Genomic DNA, 18,621 nt, shown 5'->3' on the forward strand with positions numbered 1-18,621 from the left:
GAGAAGGGGGAGGTCGTTCCACCGCAACGGATCCAGAACCGAGAACCTCTGCGCTTTACTTTTCGTGCGTGGGACCGCCAAGCGGGCACGTGTGGAAGAGCGTAGCAGCAGCATTTATGCAGCTGGGTAGTTTTTACTGTAATACCAGTATTAGTACCTTGATCAAAGGTACTAGAGCAGGAGCAAGGATCGAACCTGTGTCCTGGTAAAACAATGTAGCGGTTTTAACCACTACACTGCCTGTTGCCTCCCAGAAGGTAGGCTGTACGAGTTGCCCGGACCTGCATCCACAGCGCTGCCCCCCAGGCAGCAGGTAAATTATTAAATTAATAAATTAAAAATGAGCTTGCTGTATGTGGGTATGTGGAGCACAACAGCAAGGGAGCAGGACCTCACCCAGTGGGTCAGGGCGGCCAGTGCCATGCAGGCTGCGTCAGCTGCTTCTCGGGTCTCGCGGTTTTGAAACAGCCTGTTAGAGTTGGCCTTTGCATTCCTTCTTTTAAGGTATTTTCACTGTACCAGGCAGGGAAAAAAAAAAAAAAACCACGAAGGCATATTTAACACTTAAAAACAACAAGGAGGGAAAAAGTCATTCTGATGAACCCTTTTAAAGAGGAGGTAAGCCAAATCTGCGACACGCACAAAGACAGGTCTTCATTGAGGGGAGCAGCGAGAAGATGGTACGAAGCGAAACGTGCGGGACGATGCTGGAGGACAGTGACCGTGGTAAGGCAGAGTACAAGGAAACCACAGACGTGGGGCAGGGAGACACAAAGGCCTCATTCTCTCAATCTGCGGCTTCTCGCTGGAAACAGTGCGCTTGTCATAGGAAACATGGAAGCCCAAACAGCCCCTCCGCCCCGTGCAGCTGGAAAACATCCCCCCTGCCCCAAGCTGCAGCGGGTAGTCTGGCACAACGCGCGGTCACGGGGTCGCAAGCCACTCCCGCACAGGGAGGCGGCGGGGACGGAGGGACTCCCGGAGACGCACGCGGGCCACGAGGACACGCACACGGTCACGGTCACGCCGGCACCGCTCCCCACCCCCTTCCTCCAGCGCTCTCCGTGTTTTGTTGTTAAGCGGAGTCGGCGCTCTCCACATGAGTCACTTTTTCGCAGGCGTGGGCCAAACTGTAAAACTCTCCCACTCTCCAAGAACATTCCATCTCAGCTCCTCGCATTCATTCCCAGCAATTACATTTACATTTATTCACTTAGCTGGGGCTTCTCTCCAAAGCATCTTACAATGCTGTTACTTACAATGATTTACCCATTAATGGAGCTGGGTAATTTTACCGGAGTAATTCGGGGTAAGTACCTTGATCAAAGCCACTAAAGCAGGAGGTTGGATTTGAACCTGCGATCATCGATTTGTAAGGCGACCACTCTAACCGCTATGCTACCGGCCACCAAGGTGCAAAGGCACACCGCGAAGCTCCGGAAAGCCCACTTCAGGACAGGGGTCAAGACGGAGGTCGGCGCGAAGAGGAGTCTGCAACAGCGAGGAAAGGAGGACGAAACAGCCACCCGGTCCTGCACGCTCCACACACGCACTCCAAGAAGCTCTCAAGAACAAACACGCTGTGTGTTCAGACATGGGTTGCAATCCAGCTCAGCCTGCGTGGAGGATACATGCTCTGCATATGTTCATGTAGGGTTAATCCCACAGTCCAAAGCAGTATGATTCAGGGAAACTGGCGAGTCAAAATTGCCACTATGTGTAAGCGAATGAGTGTGTGATTGTCCTGTGACGGACCAGGGTACACCCTGCCTCACACTCTTTGTTTCCAGGACAGGCTCTGGACCACCATGACTGTAGAGAAGTTGTTGTTGGATGGACGAAAGACCAAACCAAAAATGCCACCCTTGATCACAGAGGGCAGAAACACTTGTAGCCCCACAATAATAAAAGAGTGTTTACTTTTCCACTTTCCCTCCAGCATCCCTGCGGACTGAACGGGTCTACCTTTCAACCGTCCTCTATTTGGAGATTAAACTCATATCCATTTATTTTTCCTAGTTGCCACACTGCACTCCAAGCAGACTCGGACCCTGACCATGTTCCCCGAATCCGAAACGCCCGCGAGACCACAGACGTTCCGCTTCTCCGTCTCTCCACCAACATGCCCTCCATCAACCGCCGCTCTCACGTCTGTCAGCGTGGCCGCCTCTCCAGTTTTGCTGGAGTTTGGTTAATGCCGCCTTTCTTTTATTTGAACAGTGCAGATTTACAGCAGGTAGAGCAGCACGAGGCCCTAAAACATTCCTCATCTGCTTAATGGAGTTGCAGGAATCCGCTATTCTGGGTTAAACAAAAAAAAAAACTGTCATTAAACCCAGAAAAAAAAAACCATGTGAAATCGGGTCCTGCAGGACATTATGAAGACTGTTCCGCCTCCGAGGCCCTAGACGTGTTGTGTAACACCTTCATTACAGCCCAAAACACTGTGGCTGTCCACAGCTGGAGGAGCTTCGAGGGAGATCAGCAACAAAGTAAAAGTGTTAATTCCCACATCGCAGATATGATCGCAACTCGGGTCGCGCGTACATCCCTGGGTCAGGTTCTTCGAAATCCATCACAAGTTGTTGGGATGCGAGTCAAATGAACAGATGAAGGGGGGAAAAAAAAACTAAACAAAAAATGGCACAAGAGAGCTGCGTGTTGCATCGGGCAGTTGGGTCAAAGCCTGAATTTTTTCACTGTGACATGTGGGTAGCAAGGTCATGAATAACACCAGAATGGCTGGAAACTTTAAAGCACAAATGAGAGAGAGAGAGAGAGAGAGAGAGAGAGAGAGAGAGGCTCTTTTTTCAATTCAACCTCAGAGCCTAACATTATAGAGAGCTGTAGATTTAGATTTACGTTTATTCACTTACCAGACGTATTTCTCCCAAGCGACGTAAAATTCAGAGAAAACTAAAACGCATGTCACCAAATGATGGAGAGAGATACAGACACGCAGTTCTCCAAGTACCGTCAATTAGTGTAATACTACCACTTAACCTGCACACGGGTAGCTGAATATACAATTGGTAGAGTACTGGTTTGTTTTTTTTTTTTTTTTTTTTTTTGTTTTTTTTAACTGATACTGTAGCGCAAGTTTATGGAATAAACAGAAGATCAAAGAGAGGTAGGTCTGAAAGAGATGTGATTTGAGACACCTGAATGTTGAGAGGAATTCAGCAGCTCTGAGGGACAGAGGGAGCTCATTTCACCACAATGGAATTCAAACAAAGGATCTGTAGGCTTTTGATGTTGGACGTCTTAGGAAAACCTGAAGAGTCTTCACTTCATTCTTCTGGTCTACACAGCTAGGCCCCACGATTAGTTTTTTTTTTTTTTTTTTAATCACTGTAAGGCCTGCTTTCACAGCACTTCTGCACTATTTCTGAGCAATATCTAGCAGCAAGGCAAACCGTGCGGCCCTGGGTAACACGGGCATTTATTATCCAAAAAATAACAGCTTGTTTAGCCAGTTGCAGGACTGTCCTGTTGGGATTCAACCAGGCAAGGCGGCTTATGTGGCGGTATGCCCGCAAAGTGGTTCCTTCTCTTTTACTTAACTACCGTTGAGTTTGAACGGCTATCGTCGGCACATATCTTTTCAGCAACACAAGTTACAGTACAGCTAGATGGTCCATGCATGTTTAATGCCCAAATCTGGATTGGCTAACGAGAAACTGCAGGCGTCTCTATTGTCATAGAACAAATGGCAACAGTAAAACATATTCATAAAGGTAATAACATAATCGGTGTGAAATAGGGTAGAGAGAGAGAGAAAGGCACTGGTACGAACACTTCAAGGCTTGAGGTGCACACTCACTGAGACACCTTTGATTGGCCGTAAAACTTTGGTAATTCGCAAGTGATTCCAGGGCATTTGCCAGATCATCAAATTAGTTTAATTCAATACTTTTTTCCTAAAAACGATTTATTTCGAGTAACCCGTATGGATGCAGTTGCGAGAAATCTTACACTCGGGGTTGAATTCCAGGCAGCGGATTTGGATGGAAAGTGGACAGAAGACCCAGTCTGTGGATATTTGAGCGCCACTGGAGATTCACATTGGGTTAATAATAACGATGTAAAGTGAGGAGCAAAAGGGCATCGACTCCAGATCGATGACCAAGAAACTGTCAAGCGCAACACAGCGTTGAGAAAACCTCCCCAAGACAACGAAACAGGGCCATCAAGGAAAAAATGACACCGAAAGGGTCAGACTACAGCGACCATATCTGAGCTTCCTACCACAGCCCTCATGGCCACAAGCAGATCTTTACATTTATTCATTCAAAAGATACTTCTGCAAAACAAAATATACTCATTATCTAGCACATAACCTGACACCTTTCTCCAAGATAACTTACAACTCCAGACACACTCCAATAAGCTCCATAGAATGAAAGATCATAAATTCCTTCAGCAATTTCAACAGCACAGCAAGCAGGCAGTGACTAAGAGGGCCTCATCCCCCACCTTGCTCGGCGCCAACAAAAATGTTTTGGAAGGAGGTGTGTTACCAAACCTTAAGCCATTAAAGCACCTAGTGCACAGCCCTTACAGCGCGAGTCAAAGCGTATTACAATTTCCCAGATTAAACATATCCCATATAACAAGGGCTGACCCGCTACGCTTTTATTTCCCACACGGCTCCAGCCGTACACCATAAAGAGGCAAGCCAACAAAAGCACGGTCCCATTTAAACACTTCTGCCTCCAGGAACAATTTGCCGGCGGTGGGGGGTTCGGGGGGTGGGGGGTCAGGGGAAAAGACGTCCAGCTCCGTCGTGCCATCGCCATGTGATCGAGGCTTTGTTTCAGCGCTCCATTCAGCAAGCCCGACCTTTGCTTGCGACCTTGCACCGGAGAGCAAGCAGCACAGAGGTCCCTGTGTGAAGGAATGTGACCGAGAACAGGAGAACGAAGCGGGGTGGGGGGCTGGGGAGATGCGAAGATGCTGCTGCTGCTGCTGCTGCTGCCGCCGCCGCCGCCGAGGGGCTGCGGTGGGTCATCGTTGTCTTGGAACCTTGGCGCTCTTTTTCGAGGCCAGGTTTCAGCAGTCGAGATAAAGGCCCCCCCCGTCAGCCACAGAAGGGCGGAAGGGTTTCGGGGGTGGGGCGTCGGAGGAGCTGGGAGGATTGCATGCTAATCTGAGTCGCCCGCTAGGACCCCACAAAATACACATACATACCAATCAAGCGCTAGCAGCCGACCCTCCCCCACCCGCGCACGCACACACAGAAATCCTTCCTTCTCTCCCCCCATCGCAGAAACCTGCCACTGGAATCAGACCCAGTAGGGCCACAGTTGCATTTCGCCGCCGTTAGGCAATCATGGTAATTCTCCGCCGTGTAACTTGTCACTGGCTAAAACTCTCGCCATGTGACCGCCGAGGCCCAAAGCGACGGAGCGGAGGAGGGATGGGGATATTAACCTCACCCCTCATTTACATTCAGCAAATGCATCTGAGCGCAGAGCTTTTCTTTATCTCGTGTCCAACAGGCCGGCAGTTCCGCGCGGCACCACGAGGACGGCCAACGGGATAATTACGTCAAGGCGCCGCACATTCCGCTCGCGTATCTGACGAGCGTCGAGCCGAGGCTGCTCTGCAGCGTTTCGCATCCTGTAATGTCTTTTTCTTCCCCCAAACTGCAGAAGCAAATAGGAAAACACAAGGTCTCGAGTTCAGGTAAACACTCGTTTCCAGAATCGCAACCAGCCCCGTTCCTCTTTTGTTGCGCAAATAAAGCGCGGCGGCAGCATGACAGACACGGCGTGGCGTGGCCTCACCTCACGGTCGCACAAACCTCGCCTACTCTCTTTCCTCGCGCGTAAGGTGATGCGCGCACACTTTGAATGAATGACAAACGGGAACGCTAATATTTACGCGGTTCAAGTAAGGCACGGGAGAGGAAAACACGACCGCGAAGACGCTTTCCGCGCAAAACAAGCGAACGTAAAACGTGGCATTTAATCAAATTAGTCGATGCATGTAGGTAACGTCGGCTTCAGCGAAGGAGCGAACCCACTTGCTCAGAAGCACGATGCTCGCGCTCAATATTTTTCCATTCTCAGCAAAATATTGCGACACTGTTTTCGCAGGGAACAAAATTATTTGCTGCCTTTGTAAATGTCACGCTTAAAATAAAAAAAAAAGGAAAAAAGACTAAAAGCCGAAATTGACATATAATTACTAGTATAATAACTCACAATCACATCACGTCGTGCGGAAAAGTCGACCGAGCTGAATTGCAAAGGCACAAACAGAAGAAAACCAAAATATGAGCATAATAGACCCCCACTGAAAAGCATATAAAGAGTGTCACTCTTCCACACGCTGCAGCTCTGCCTACCCTCCACTTAGACCCCCAACCCCCACCCACGCAGCCCAGCTCCCCTCTTCCATCTCTTTCGCTTCCAGCCCTCTGCCGCTTCCTTGGTCGACACAGCAGATACCGCTGCTGCACGCATGCAGCCACATAATGCAAATGCCTCTAAAAATAGAGCGGATAGTGCTGATGGTGGCACTCTTTCAGGTGAGGAATCTCAGGATGATACGCATACGGTGAGCCGACTGCCAGGAAAAAAATCCACCTATCCACAAGTGCGCTGCCCCGGGGGAGCGGCACTGAAATAACTTGTGCCGTTTAGGACGCCTCCCTCCAACGGTTTCAAAGGAAAATTAGAAAACTGGCAAAAACAAGGGCGAAGGGCCACCCGTTTCGGAGCCCGCGCCGTTTCCGAGCGCCGGCGTCCAGGCCGCGGAAACCGAGAACCTGCGGGCACTCACCCTCCAGCTCCCGGTGGATGATGTCGGTCAGGTTGGGCTCTTCGCCCCACCAGAAAATCCAGAGCTCCTTGGCGTCGGGCTTGGCGCCACGGCGCCACACGCACAGCAGGTTGGCCAGGGCGCAGCGGATGAAGCTGCGCAGGATGGGGTCGTCCTGGGCGGGCGCCGAGATCACCGGGCCGCACTCTCCCCCGCCGCGGAACACGTAGCGCCGCCATTTGATGCCGGTCAGCTCCGCCTAGGGAGGGCAAAGAGGAAAGCGGGACAGGCGGTTAGCGCAGGTTGCGAACGCCGATCTCGAACACAGCGAAATGTCAAAAGCGCACGGGCAGACAGAAAGGGGAAGACGGACAGCAAGACAGCGACAAGGAGGAGCTGCGGAGAGCGCGAGGGGGGTGGAAGTAGGGGACGCACGGAGGGGCTATCGGAGACACGTGGGAAACGGATGAGGCACATCAGCGGACGCAAGCTGAAACGTTGACACAGTGATGACAGGAAACAAATTAACGGGCAATTCAAACGCTACGTGCATTCATTTTGTGTCAGTGGAGGGAACACAACCCTTAGATGTAGCGCGGCTGAGGAAGAGGCACAGAAGCCAGCACGAGAAAAACGTATAAATAGAAACAACCGGAGCTTCAGGACTTTAAAGTCTGGAGAAATCCCTGCTACGAAAGCGTGCCGGCTTCAGAAAAAGCGCACACCAGGTAGGAACGGGGAACCGCACTATCTTCTCAGTCAGAGGCCATCTTGCAAAGCCCACCATTTTGTCATAGTGCACAGGGGTCACTTTTTCCAACGAGGCGGCCGCGTGTCGTGGAGGAGGGCAAGGCCCACCAACCCTGAACCGAAGAACATCCACCTCTCGTCCACCTCCAAGCGAAGACACGGCTTCCCAAAATAACTTGAGGGGGGAGGGGGGGGCTGGGTAGTTGTGCAACTGCGATCTTCTTGGGCTGTGCGGCGGCGGCGGCGCTCAGCTCTAGCCACAGCAGTCACAAAAATGTGACCGATGGGCAAACAGCCTGTTTATGGTTTCTTTTTGTTTTTTTTTTTTTAGCCTTTTCTCCCTCTACCTTGAGTCCACTCCATGCTTCATTTTATTAGTTGCACCGGCATTTTAAAAAGCCGTATCGCAGCTCTCACGCGCAAGTTAAGGCGTTACACGTCCTAGTGAATTTTTGCAGGACAGTATCGATAGCCTAATACTATCAGTAATTCTCATCCATTTCAATCGAGGGCATGCGGGAGCTGACGTGTAAGCACAAAAAAGTAAAAGGCAACATGAGCTCCAAAGCTAACGCTAGTCCGGACACAGCGCTGTCACATATCATAATTATTCATCCATCCAGCTCATCCCTTTCTCCAAGGTGACATTCAACGCTAGGCTTGTACACTAAATTATGGGCAATTATTACCATTTATACAGCAGGGTCATTTTTTACTGCATTTTGTACTGTAAGATCCCTGCTTATAGGTACAATGGCAGCTGAACCAAAAGCCTTCAGATTATAAGGCAATGCCTCTAACTGCATCGCCACCTGTTGCCCCACATATTTCAGATTAGGTAGAAAAAAAAGGCCAAGGCATATAGAGGTTTCGCAGATGAAGCTACTCTTTGCTTGTAAAACGTAATAGAAATTACAACAACAAATATTGCGCCCAGAAGTCCCGTTCGGCTTCCCTCCTTTAAGCAAACACAGCATGTTGGTTCGTATTAACATCCACAGCGCAGGATGAAGTATTACTGTGGTTCCCGCTGACGGCTGGCTTTCGAATAACTTTCACTCTGCGAACGGTTATGAAGCGCCTGAGGAAGGAGGAACCGGGCACTGTGGTAACAGGCTTCTTTTACCACCTCGATACACACCTATCTTCGTGTGCTAATGTGCGTAGCCACTTAATTTACAACCGCTAGCTGTAAAAGCCACCGTCACAAAAATTACAACCTCGTCTGGTTGCCCCGAAACGTGAAACGCGCTCTTGTTTTTCTCATCAGCGTACACGTGTTGCTGCAAAGTGAGACCCGGCATCGCCGAGCCACACCGGAGGAAGCGCGAAAGAAGCAAGACGGTGATGGAAATTTGCTCCGCCAAGCCGAAAATTTAGCAAAACTTATCAATGGGCTGTAAAGAGAACACGGCCCCTATGCCGTACAGTCATCTTTGCATTCGCCGAAGAACATCCAACTGGCAGCATCGTTGCAGTTTCCCCGCATGGAAACATCTCCTTTGCTTCGCGTTACCAGGAAAACCGGCACTCTTTGAACACCGTGCACAGAGGAACTTTTCTCCGTTACCACTTTAGCACATTTTCTGGCACCACAACAAAACATTCACCCATCCGTCATCAACAACCACTTTTCCAGTACAGAACTGCCATGGTCCAGAGCCTTTACCAGAGATATAGGGCACAAGACAGGGTACACCCCAGATCTCACACACACACACACACACATTTTCTGAACCGCTTGTCCCATACGGGGTCGCGGGGAACTGGAGCCTACCCGGCAACACAGGGCATAAGGCTGGAGGGGGAGGGGACACACCCAGGACGGGATGCCAGTCCATCGCAAGGCACCCCAAGCGGGACTCGAACCCCAGACCCACTAGAGAGCAGGAAGCGGTCCAACCCACTGTGCCACCACGCCCCCGCGCCACCCCAGATCAGAGCTAGTAAAATGACACCCTGAACACATACGGGATATCCGTGACTGCGAACACATTTACGCGTGACCATCTCGAGTTCACACATATTACTATGCGAGTCGTAGGAAAGACGTGACCACATATCCTGGAAGTGGCCAATCCACATCCGATGTTCGTTGTGCCCGCGAACAAGGGTCTAAACCTGAACACCCGAGACACTCGACCTCAAACATTCGGCAGTTTTAAAGAGTCAGCAGCCCAACGAAATAATAATAATAATGTTGCAGTAAAAGGACGAAAACACGAGAACTCGTGCTCGCTCACTCTGTGGGAACTGTAAGAACGGGGTTTCAGTGCCAGTCCAAAAACGGTGGCGGAAAGAGGATACCAAGAGAGCCCCTCCTCACCCCCCGCCCAGCCTGAGAACCGCTCTGCACCCCCCGCCCCCGCTTGGCACAGGATCCCTGGCTTGCTACACCCCAGCATTCATGTGCGCAGAGCACAGCCAAAGCTAAATCCTGCGCCAGCAAAGTGGAACCCCTTTTTTCCAACCCACATCCATCTCTCCGAGTTCTCGCAGTCATACTTATTATGGAGCACTGCTTGAATAACTCTTTTGTTACAGTCAATGGGAAAATCCACCCGTATCTTTGACATGCGAAAGGTTTACTGGGAAAACATCGGAGGCTGTGCGTCCTGGGTGTACGGTAATGGTCCCAGAGTGTCTCAAAGCAGAGGGGGATGGGGTGGGGTATGCCGTGTAATTACTGGGATGCACTGCTCTAATGACAGACCGAACGTAATCTGAGATATAAACATTGGCACGACAACAATCTGACCTAAAAATAGTCGGGAGGAGGGGGTCAAGGAACCTGTTACGTGAGGACTACGGTCCTCGGGGTAGCAAAGGTGCCCTCGACCGGCTGAGCGCAGGATCTTCCGTTTGCCAAGATACACGCCGAGGAGGAGTCCACGCTGACCCACTTACCACCACTGACCAGACAACACGACTTCATTGCCTCAAATCGATACGCACCAGCAAGCGCTGTCAGTGCGCTCCGGGGGGCCGTCCGACTGAAAGCGGGACCGTGGCTATCAACAGTGGAGGATGAGCACCTTCCCTGGCCGGCTGCCCGAGGGCTTCTGCTCTCCACTGCCGGGCTCTCAGAGACCAGGCTCCTTCTCCGGCAGCTTCCGCACCCCAAGCCAACCTCCCAGGTTTCAAACAAAGGAAGTGAAGGTGCACTCTGCTGCCCGATCATTTGCAACATATTAATGGGCCCACAAAAGCTGTCACCGGCATAGTCTGAGGTGATGGAAGGCACCGGATTTTTAGCGACGAGCTTACGCCTCCACAATGAGGGCAACGCCAAGGGGTGGAGCTGCAGGCAGTGCGGATGTCGGACAGCCAGTGGTTCGCGCAGCACATGGTGCTGGTTCCCTGGAGAGCAGACTGTAGAATCAGTGCACCTTCCCACCGTGCCAACAGAATCTGGATGCCCATTCAGCAAGAAGAGATACACAGCGAACAGCAGCCATCAGTCCCTCTCCACATCAGCACGGCCTTGAGACAGCAAGCCCACCGACGAGCACTTGGGGACTGTTTTGACACTAGCCTTCGCCATTTATCCCCTCCCATAGCTATCTTTTACACTAAAGAGGGGGAAAACATTTCTGCAAAGCAGATATCTTTATCAGAACTGTAACAGAGGCAGCCAAGTGTTTAGGAGCGCAGGCGCTAAAGAGAGAAAGAAGCGCAGCATTCGGAGCAAGGTGCACAAAGTCAAGCTCTTCCAAGGGAAGGGAAATGAGCTCTTGACACGAGCAACAGCCATACATCAAGACACGCATGTGTACGGCAGGACCCCGAACTGCGAAGAGTCAAGCGTGCACGTTATTGCCCTTTCGTCACAACACAGGGACTTTGGCACGAGCCACAGTTGATGACAACATCGGCCCAAGGTGCGTATTGCAAACCGTGGTGCTGATGCCGGATGGAGAGCATCTCCAGGATTGCTGAGGAGCAGGTTGTGGACCAGGAGACGACACCCAAGGTTACGTGCGTGCCGGCCAAATGAGACGGCGCAGCGCGTGGTGGGCACTTATACTGGACCTCGCGCTTGGAGGCTCGTGCTGTATTTCGCAAACAGGCGTCTGGATGAATTTATATTTACATTCCACTAGAGACGAGAAGAAACAGCCAAGTTGGGCTGTTTACTGTAAACTCGTCACACTACGCTGAGCATATTCAGTTCATACGGCACTCAGGGGACGTGATCGCACCACTCGGGATTTAAATCCAGCTGTGCTTGTCACCCGCTCTACCCGTCGCACTACCTGCTGCCCCCTATTTTATTGCTGTGGTCTACACCAGAAGCTCCCTCTACAAATATGCAGTTGGCTCAAGTGTCTAACTTTGTTCTGTTAAATATGATAACCATAGACCAAACTGACAAAAAGTAAAATTTATTCTTCAAGATTTGGTCAATGTTTGAATATTTTACATAGCGGTGCATGACCGCTACTGAACATGGTAACTTTATGCCCATGCGATGTATTATATGCTGTATTTACATTTCTGTTTTTGCTATAATCCAGTATTTTTTTCTGTTGTAATTTAAGAAAAAACAGTCAGCAGACTGAAATACTCTAGTTATTATGGTGATCTTCAGAGCAGTAGCGGGAGTCGCCCCCCTAACGGCACTGTGCCTTTTCAGCAAAGGTGGCCCTTTCAAGAAAGAAGACCATACAGCCAGATACATAACCTGTGAATCTAAGCGCAATCTAATTACCATACTAACAGGAGCTTTCAATAGGTGCATAAAGCCATACGACTGAAAGTGCATCAAGCTCAGAGATGAGAGTCTGAGAACTTGTTGATTGGCTCCAGTAGCACAGGATAAGGGCAATCACTTAAGTAAACAACACCCCAGTATTAATATAAATGACAGCGATGCACTGTGCAATATTATTATTCGTTCACTAGCTGATAGCTTTATCCATGGCAACTTACAATGTCAGGTTTGTACACCGAGCTACTTGCAACGTATGTACTGAAATTTTTACAGTTTCAGTTCGAGGTATGTACCAAGATCGAGGGTACTGTAGCTGGAGCGAGTCTTGAACCCGGGTCCTCTGAGTGCAGGGCAATGGCTCTTTACACACACCACCTGCTCCCCTCTATGTACAAAGTTAATGTGCGGGTGCAAGAAGACAAGTCCAAACCTGGATGGGGTTTTCGACTCTAAAGTCACTTGTAAGAGACAAACTCCTCCACAAGCCACGGGTGCTGTCGAGAGGACATCCTCGTGAGACTTCACTCCAAAACGACAGTGCCGCAAACCAAAAATGCCAAGTGTTCCACAGGAAGCTGAAGCATTAAAGGTCCTTCAGAGAATACAGTGCATTATTTATTCACTCTGCTTTTTTACTTTTTTTTCTTCATGACCGCTCTGAACCAGGCCTGGATATTTTTACTAGAGCAATTCCGGTGGAGTAACGTGTGCTGCAACCACAGAGGCCTCATGGACAATCTCACACCCAAAAACCCCTAGTTGTTCTGAACCCGTTGCCCTGAACCCAGAAACCGCTCGAACGGAGCATCTTCTCCAGCTTTGGCCTCGTCTCTGCCAGGACCAAAGAAACACTGCTGATCTGCCAACGCCGTCAGTCCAAAGCAAAAGCGACCGCAACCACTCTGCATCCTTTCGATGACCGCCCTTGGACAGGGACCCACGCCAAGTAGGAACATCCCTCATCGCCCTTCAAACATTCTCCAAGGAAAAAAGATTAAAAAAAAAATCTAGGAATCCTCTCCCGCCTTTTCAGTATGTGACCTGGTGATGCCAGGAGGGCAAACGCCCTAGAGAGGAGCGTTGGCGAAGAGGGCCAGGGCAGCACAAGAGCCCACCACAGGTGTGCCCAATGGCCCTCTCGGGCACACGGCTCTAAACAGCGGCTTTTATTGCATCTTCTGCAGGCATCTTTCCAAGGGTCCTACAAAGGAGATGTGTTATTTGATCTTCAGTTCAGTTGCTAGATCAAGCCCCGGGAGGCGAGCAGAGTGAGCGGCCTAATTAGAGCGACAACCGTCCCTGGGGTAGAGTGACAGATGGACCTGCCAATCAGCGGTGGCTCTCACCGCGGAGCACATAAATCGACCTCCGACTGCCCACCTGGGGGGCAGGCCCAGGCTGGGGAGGGCGGTTCAGACGGAACAGGTCCAAGCAAGACCAGAGAGTGGCAAGAAAATGGAGGCAGGAGTCCAGAGCACCAGGCGATGTCAAAGAGGGAACGACTTTAAACACGGGCCCCTCTACACAACTCAAAATTAATTATTAATGAGCAAATAAATAAACCAAGCCTTCCTTTACTTGCTTCTCCTGTGCAACTTAATTAACTCTGACGGGCTGGAAAGACATAGAAAAAGGAAAAGGGAGGGAGAGTGGAGGGATGCAAGGGTGGGAAAAAAAACAGTTGCTAGGCAACATGAAACATCTGTAAGACTTCTGCAACTTATTCAATTTTCGAGTGTCTGTCTCCAGGGTTACAGGAGGAAGATAAAATTAAAGGAAGCGGTTTGTCTATGAGGCAGAGCTTGACACTACCAACAAGCGGGTCGCCCAGCGGCACACGCCACTGGGGTCTTCGTGCCCAAGTCTCCGCACCGGCAGCGAGAAGACAGTGGAAGGAAGTGAGAATGGGAGAAGGTGAGGAGGAGGAACTGAAACGGGAGCTGAATGAGAGCAGCACTTCTGGGTTTTCTTCGCCGGTCATTTTCAAGGAGAGCCTAATGCTGACTGGAAAGCTGGAGCTCCACACACGAACACAACTGGACCACTGGACCAAGGGCGATCTGTAACTTCACTGGCACCTTTGACCTAATGGTTAAAGGTCGTAACCTCACGGGCGAGTTCATAGCTAGAAATTACACAAACCGGGTTGCCGGGTAAGGTTTCCAACCCAATGCTCACGGACAGAGGGCTGCTCCTCGTTAAAGCGCGTGAAAAGCTTTGGTGTAAACCCACTCTTCGCAACAAGGACGTCCTGCAGAAGTCTGTACCAAGGCCTTTCGCTGCTATCAGCTGTCCTCTCTACCGTCACTACACATCCACTGTTTGTGGTAACATCTGTCAACACCCTGGAGAGCACTTCACATTTACTCATTTATCCAAGGAGACTTAGTGTTAGCTTTGTAAACTGAGCTACTTACAAGGATTTACCCATTGACACAGCTGGGTAATTTCTACCGCACCAGTTCCGGCGAAGTACCACGTTAAAGGCTATTATAGCAGGAGTGAGATTCAAATCTGGGTTCTTCGGTAGCAAAGCGATGGCGCTAACCGCCACGGCATCTGCTACTCCGCCAGCATCCTCAGTTCACCGAGTAGCAGCGAACATAAACAATTCTAGCAGCACGGCCACCATCCATCCATCCGGCGAACGGCAATGACAGCGCTTGCTGAGAGAGCGACGTATCAATTATCATTAATCATCCAGACTAACGTTTGGGTTCTTACTTTATTGCTTGTGATGTCATTGTTGGGAATACTACTCCATTAATACCGCTCTTTTTAACATTTTTGAGCTGATGTATTTGGGAGGGCAATATTTCGAAGCAATTTGGTCTCATTAGGTTTGAAATGTTGCCGCTTTACCGACATTGAGGAGAACGGATTCAACGAACAACAACTTCTACAAAAAGCATCAAGAAATCTAGGGCAACAACTAAAGTTAGACAGCGGCACGGGCTGGGTATAGCGCGTTGCGAGCGCGCTCCTCAGACACCAGAACAGACGGGAGCGTTCAGTTAGGCCAGCGTGCGATCCACTGCGAACGCCTGCTTCTCGGCCACCTCCACGTACACGCTCTGGTCCGAGCTACTCTGAAGACACCCTCGTCAACGAGACGTTACACGCATCAGCTGGCGTCCAACTGGCGAGATACAAAAGGGAACTGTATCAACATTTAAAGCACAACACTGGTCAAAAGCCTGAGTCCACCGGGGTAACTCGTATGAGAAGAACAAAACCAAACCCCACAAATGTCCTACATTTCTGGGACCTGCCGCAGAAAAGCTGGGAAGGCATGGCACCTCATTCGTGAACAAAATTCCAACCAAATACCCGTTTTCAGCAAGTGGACTCACATTTATCAATGGCGCTGTATATACGTTTGCCATTCATTATGAACAAAGCCACCAGACTCAACACAACATGCAATTTTGCTCAAGGACTGTAGTCAGCAGAGAAGCCGCTACAGTTTGCAGAGCATGCTCGCTTTTCCTCAGCCTCTGTGTCGGTGTCACTTTTAGTGCTTTGGCTCGACAGTTAGCAACCTTCTGCCCGTGCATGCAGCATCATCATGATACCAAGAACCCAACAAGGAACGCACGTGGCCCACTCTGCAGAGTGCCAGGTTCAGTAGTCCAGCCATGACGATTTTCCTTTTGCTGTCAAACTGGCTGCTTGGGACTTCCCATGTAATATCACACACCATCTAACCCGAACGTTTGCTGTGAAGTTGAAAACTGAATTTCTTACCCTGCTTGGCAGCCGGTGATCATTCAAATGCAGATTTCAAAAAAACTAACTGGGCAGTTTTTGCCAGATCACATATGAAGCGTTTGCGGAGGCAAATTAAGGGCTTTTTGCTCAGCAATCCAGAGCCTATTCCCCTGAGCAGCTGAGAAACTCCTGACACTGAGCCTGGCATTCAGCTCCTGAACCTCCATCTACTACAACAACACCTTGTGGAGAATCCAAAGACATCAGACACCTCTAGAACACCGAATAACTACATTCCGAGCGCTTTCCATTTTGCCATCTCCATTCAACCAGTGTGACACTGACACGGTGCCCAGCTGAAAGGTACTCTTTACTCAGGTCAGCTTTTATTACCAAGACACCATTAAACTATTCCTTGCTAAGCCATTACACGGAGGGGTAATTATTATTATTCTTACTATTTCATTCACCTTATTGTTGTCTCCAAAGCGCTTTACAATGATAGGTTTACACACTAAGCTGCCTACAGTGATTTACCCCTTTATACAGCTTGGTAGTTTCTACAGTATCAACTCATAGAAAATACCTTGATCAAGGGTACTACAGCAGGAGGTGGCGACTGATCCCTAGCGTTTCTATTGTAAGGCAACGGCTCTAACCATGACGCCACCAGCTGCCAATTATAAATGAAACATCTGGACTGTGGGCCTTGGGGGTTACTGAAACAATCAGGGAAAAGTAACTGATCCGTTTGTGAGAACACACAGCGCATACACACACACACACACACACACACACACACACACACACACACACACACACACACACACACACACACACAGATTACCTCTCCACATCAGAGCTGCGAGCGAACACACACCATTTGCGGGGAACTACTAGGGAACAGCAGTCGTGAACCACAAGGCAGAAGCAAAGAGGCACTGTGCTCAAACCTTGACACGTTTTGACTTGCTGAAGCCTTTCACCCTACCGGTAAGCTGCTATTTGGTTACCGGGTTGGAGAAACCGTGGGCAAAAAGGCGTCTTTCGGTGTCTTTACCTGCTATACCAGAGCAGCGCCTAATGCGAGCTCACGGAGAAGAAGTATTGTTGTGCGAGCTTATCTGTGTCTCCCATTCCCACACTTCATATTGCACTAGCGTGATAAAGTGCTCAGAGCAACAAAAAGATGTTCGAGTGTCTGCACCGGGGACCTGCCAGTACATCCGCACGCTACCGTATCTGTCACATTCATTCCGGGAATCGTACTAGTGCGGCCTGTCAAAGACCCACTTGGATGTGCATTAATCTTGCGGAATTATGGCACAGCATCAGACCTGAAATAACATGTTAAAATCCTTGCCTGGCCACGACAAAAATCTCTTTACATACCGGACTTCTCTGCCGCTTCCAAAAAGACACTAAGGATCGGCACCATTTTTTGCCACTCGGAATCGTACGCAAATTTATTTGTTCTGCCGGTTAAATGGCTCATGCAGCATACGGGCACCTACAGCGGAACGGCGCCGATACACAGCTCTGAGGCACAGAAATACGCCTAACATCTTTCCATCCCCTTCGCCTCAGTTTATCCGAGATAAAATAGAGTCGAACCTCCTGGGACTGCCTGAGTAATGTAATCACACACGTGATCAAGAGCATGACGATCTGAAAGAGAGAGAAAAAAATAAGGTCATCAACTCGCGGACCGTCAGCAGTCTCCTTAGCGACCCCGGGAGCGGCAGGAGCGCGGCCTCTTCCTGGCGATGCTTATTACCGTTTCCATCGCTTTGTTCTGTCCTGCGGAATGCAGCGGCACCAAGAATAGAGCGCACGGTTACAGCTAATCGCAGTCTCTGCACTCAAAGCCGGGGGGGGGGGGGGGGGGCTGTGGAGCTCCGGAGCTCCGGCGGCCCTGCCCGTGACCCCTGTACCTAGTTCCCTACGCCCAGAAGGGATTTATTTCCAAGGGATTCCTGGCAGATCCTCCACTCTCTGCTCTCCTCCTTCAACCGCTGCACTCCCAGCAGAGGCAACAGTGATTATTAATAGATCAATCGGTGGAAGAGAAACCCAGCGGGGTACCAGGAAGCCCCTGTTCCCACACAGCAAACAGAGCTAGCCCCTGCGCCGGTGACCCTTCGGGAAGAAGGGCTGCAAAGCGCAGAGCCCGAAACAGCAAAATTGAGATTCCGAAGCAGACGTGTGTTCACGACCCGCTATAGCGAGCCACACGGCGAGGCAGAGCAGACTGCTCCCCAGGAGACTGGCCTAAGGCTTCGGAGATGATCGCAGGTGTCAATCCCGGCTGAACCGTGACCACTCCCAATAGCGGAGGGTTTTAGGAACCCAACCTGAAACCTCGAGTTTTTTTTTTTTTTTTTTGAACCCTAGGATGGCGTTTGCTGTTTTTAATTGGATGCCTCTACTACTTCATCTGAACAACATCAATGAGACATCCACCTGTATGAACCAGTAAATCAGCAAGCTCTGGATAGCTAAGCAACAAAACGACGACTCCAGACACTGACCTCCGACACATCAGCATCCCCTCCTCAGCCATGACACATTTCCACAGCTGAGAGAAATAACTAACGGGAGGGCGACACAGTAGCCTATATGTACACAGGTACACGACAGCGGCTAATGGCCACCGTCATCAATACGGCGGTCCCCAA

At 50.1% G+C, this 18,621-nt stretch overlaps 1 protein-coding gene across 4 annotated transcripts in view; it reads right to left on the reverse strand.

Moving 5' to 3' along the window:
• Positions 1 to 18,621, reverse strand: part of LOC108927187 (mediator of RNA polymerase II transcription subunit 13-like) — a 72,215-nt gene that overhangs the window by 50,319 nt on the left and 3,275 nt on the right. For all 4 annotated transcript variants that reach the window (XM_029252606.1, XM_029252605.1, XM_029252604.1 and 1 more), the window contains exon 2: positions 6,790 to 7,027. In XM_029252606.1, the coding sequence (XP_029108439.1) occupies positions 6,790 to 7,027 (238 nt within the window). The remainder of the gene's footprint in view (positions 1 to 6,789; positions 7,028 to 18,621) is intronic.

Source organism: Scleropages formosus, chromosome 6, assembly GCF_900964775.1.
Source record: "Scleropages formosus chromosome 6, fSclFor1.1, whole genome shotgun sequence".
NCBI lineage: Eukaryota > Metazoa > Chordata > Actinopteri > Osteoglossiformes > Osteoglossidae > Scleropages > Scleropages formosus.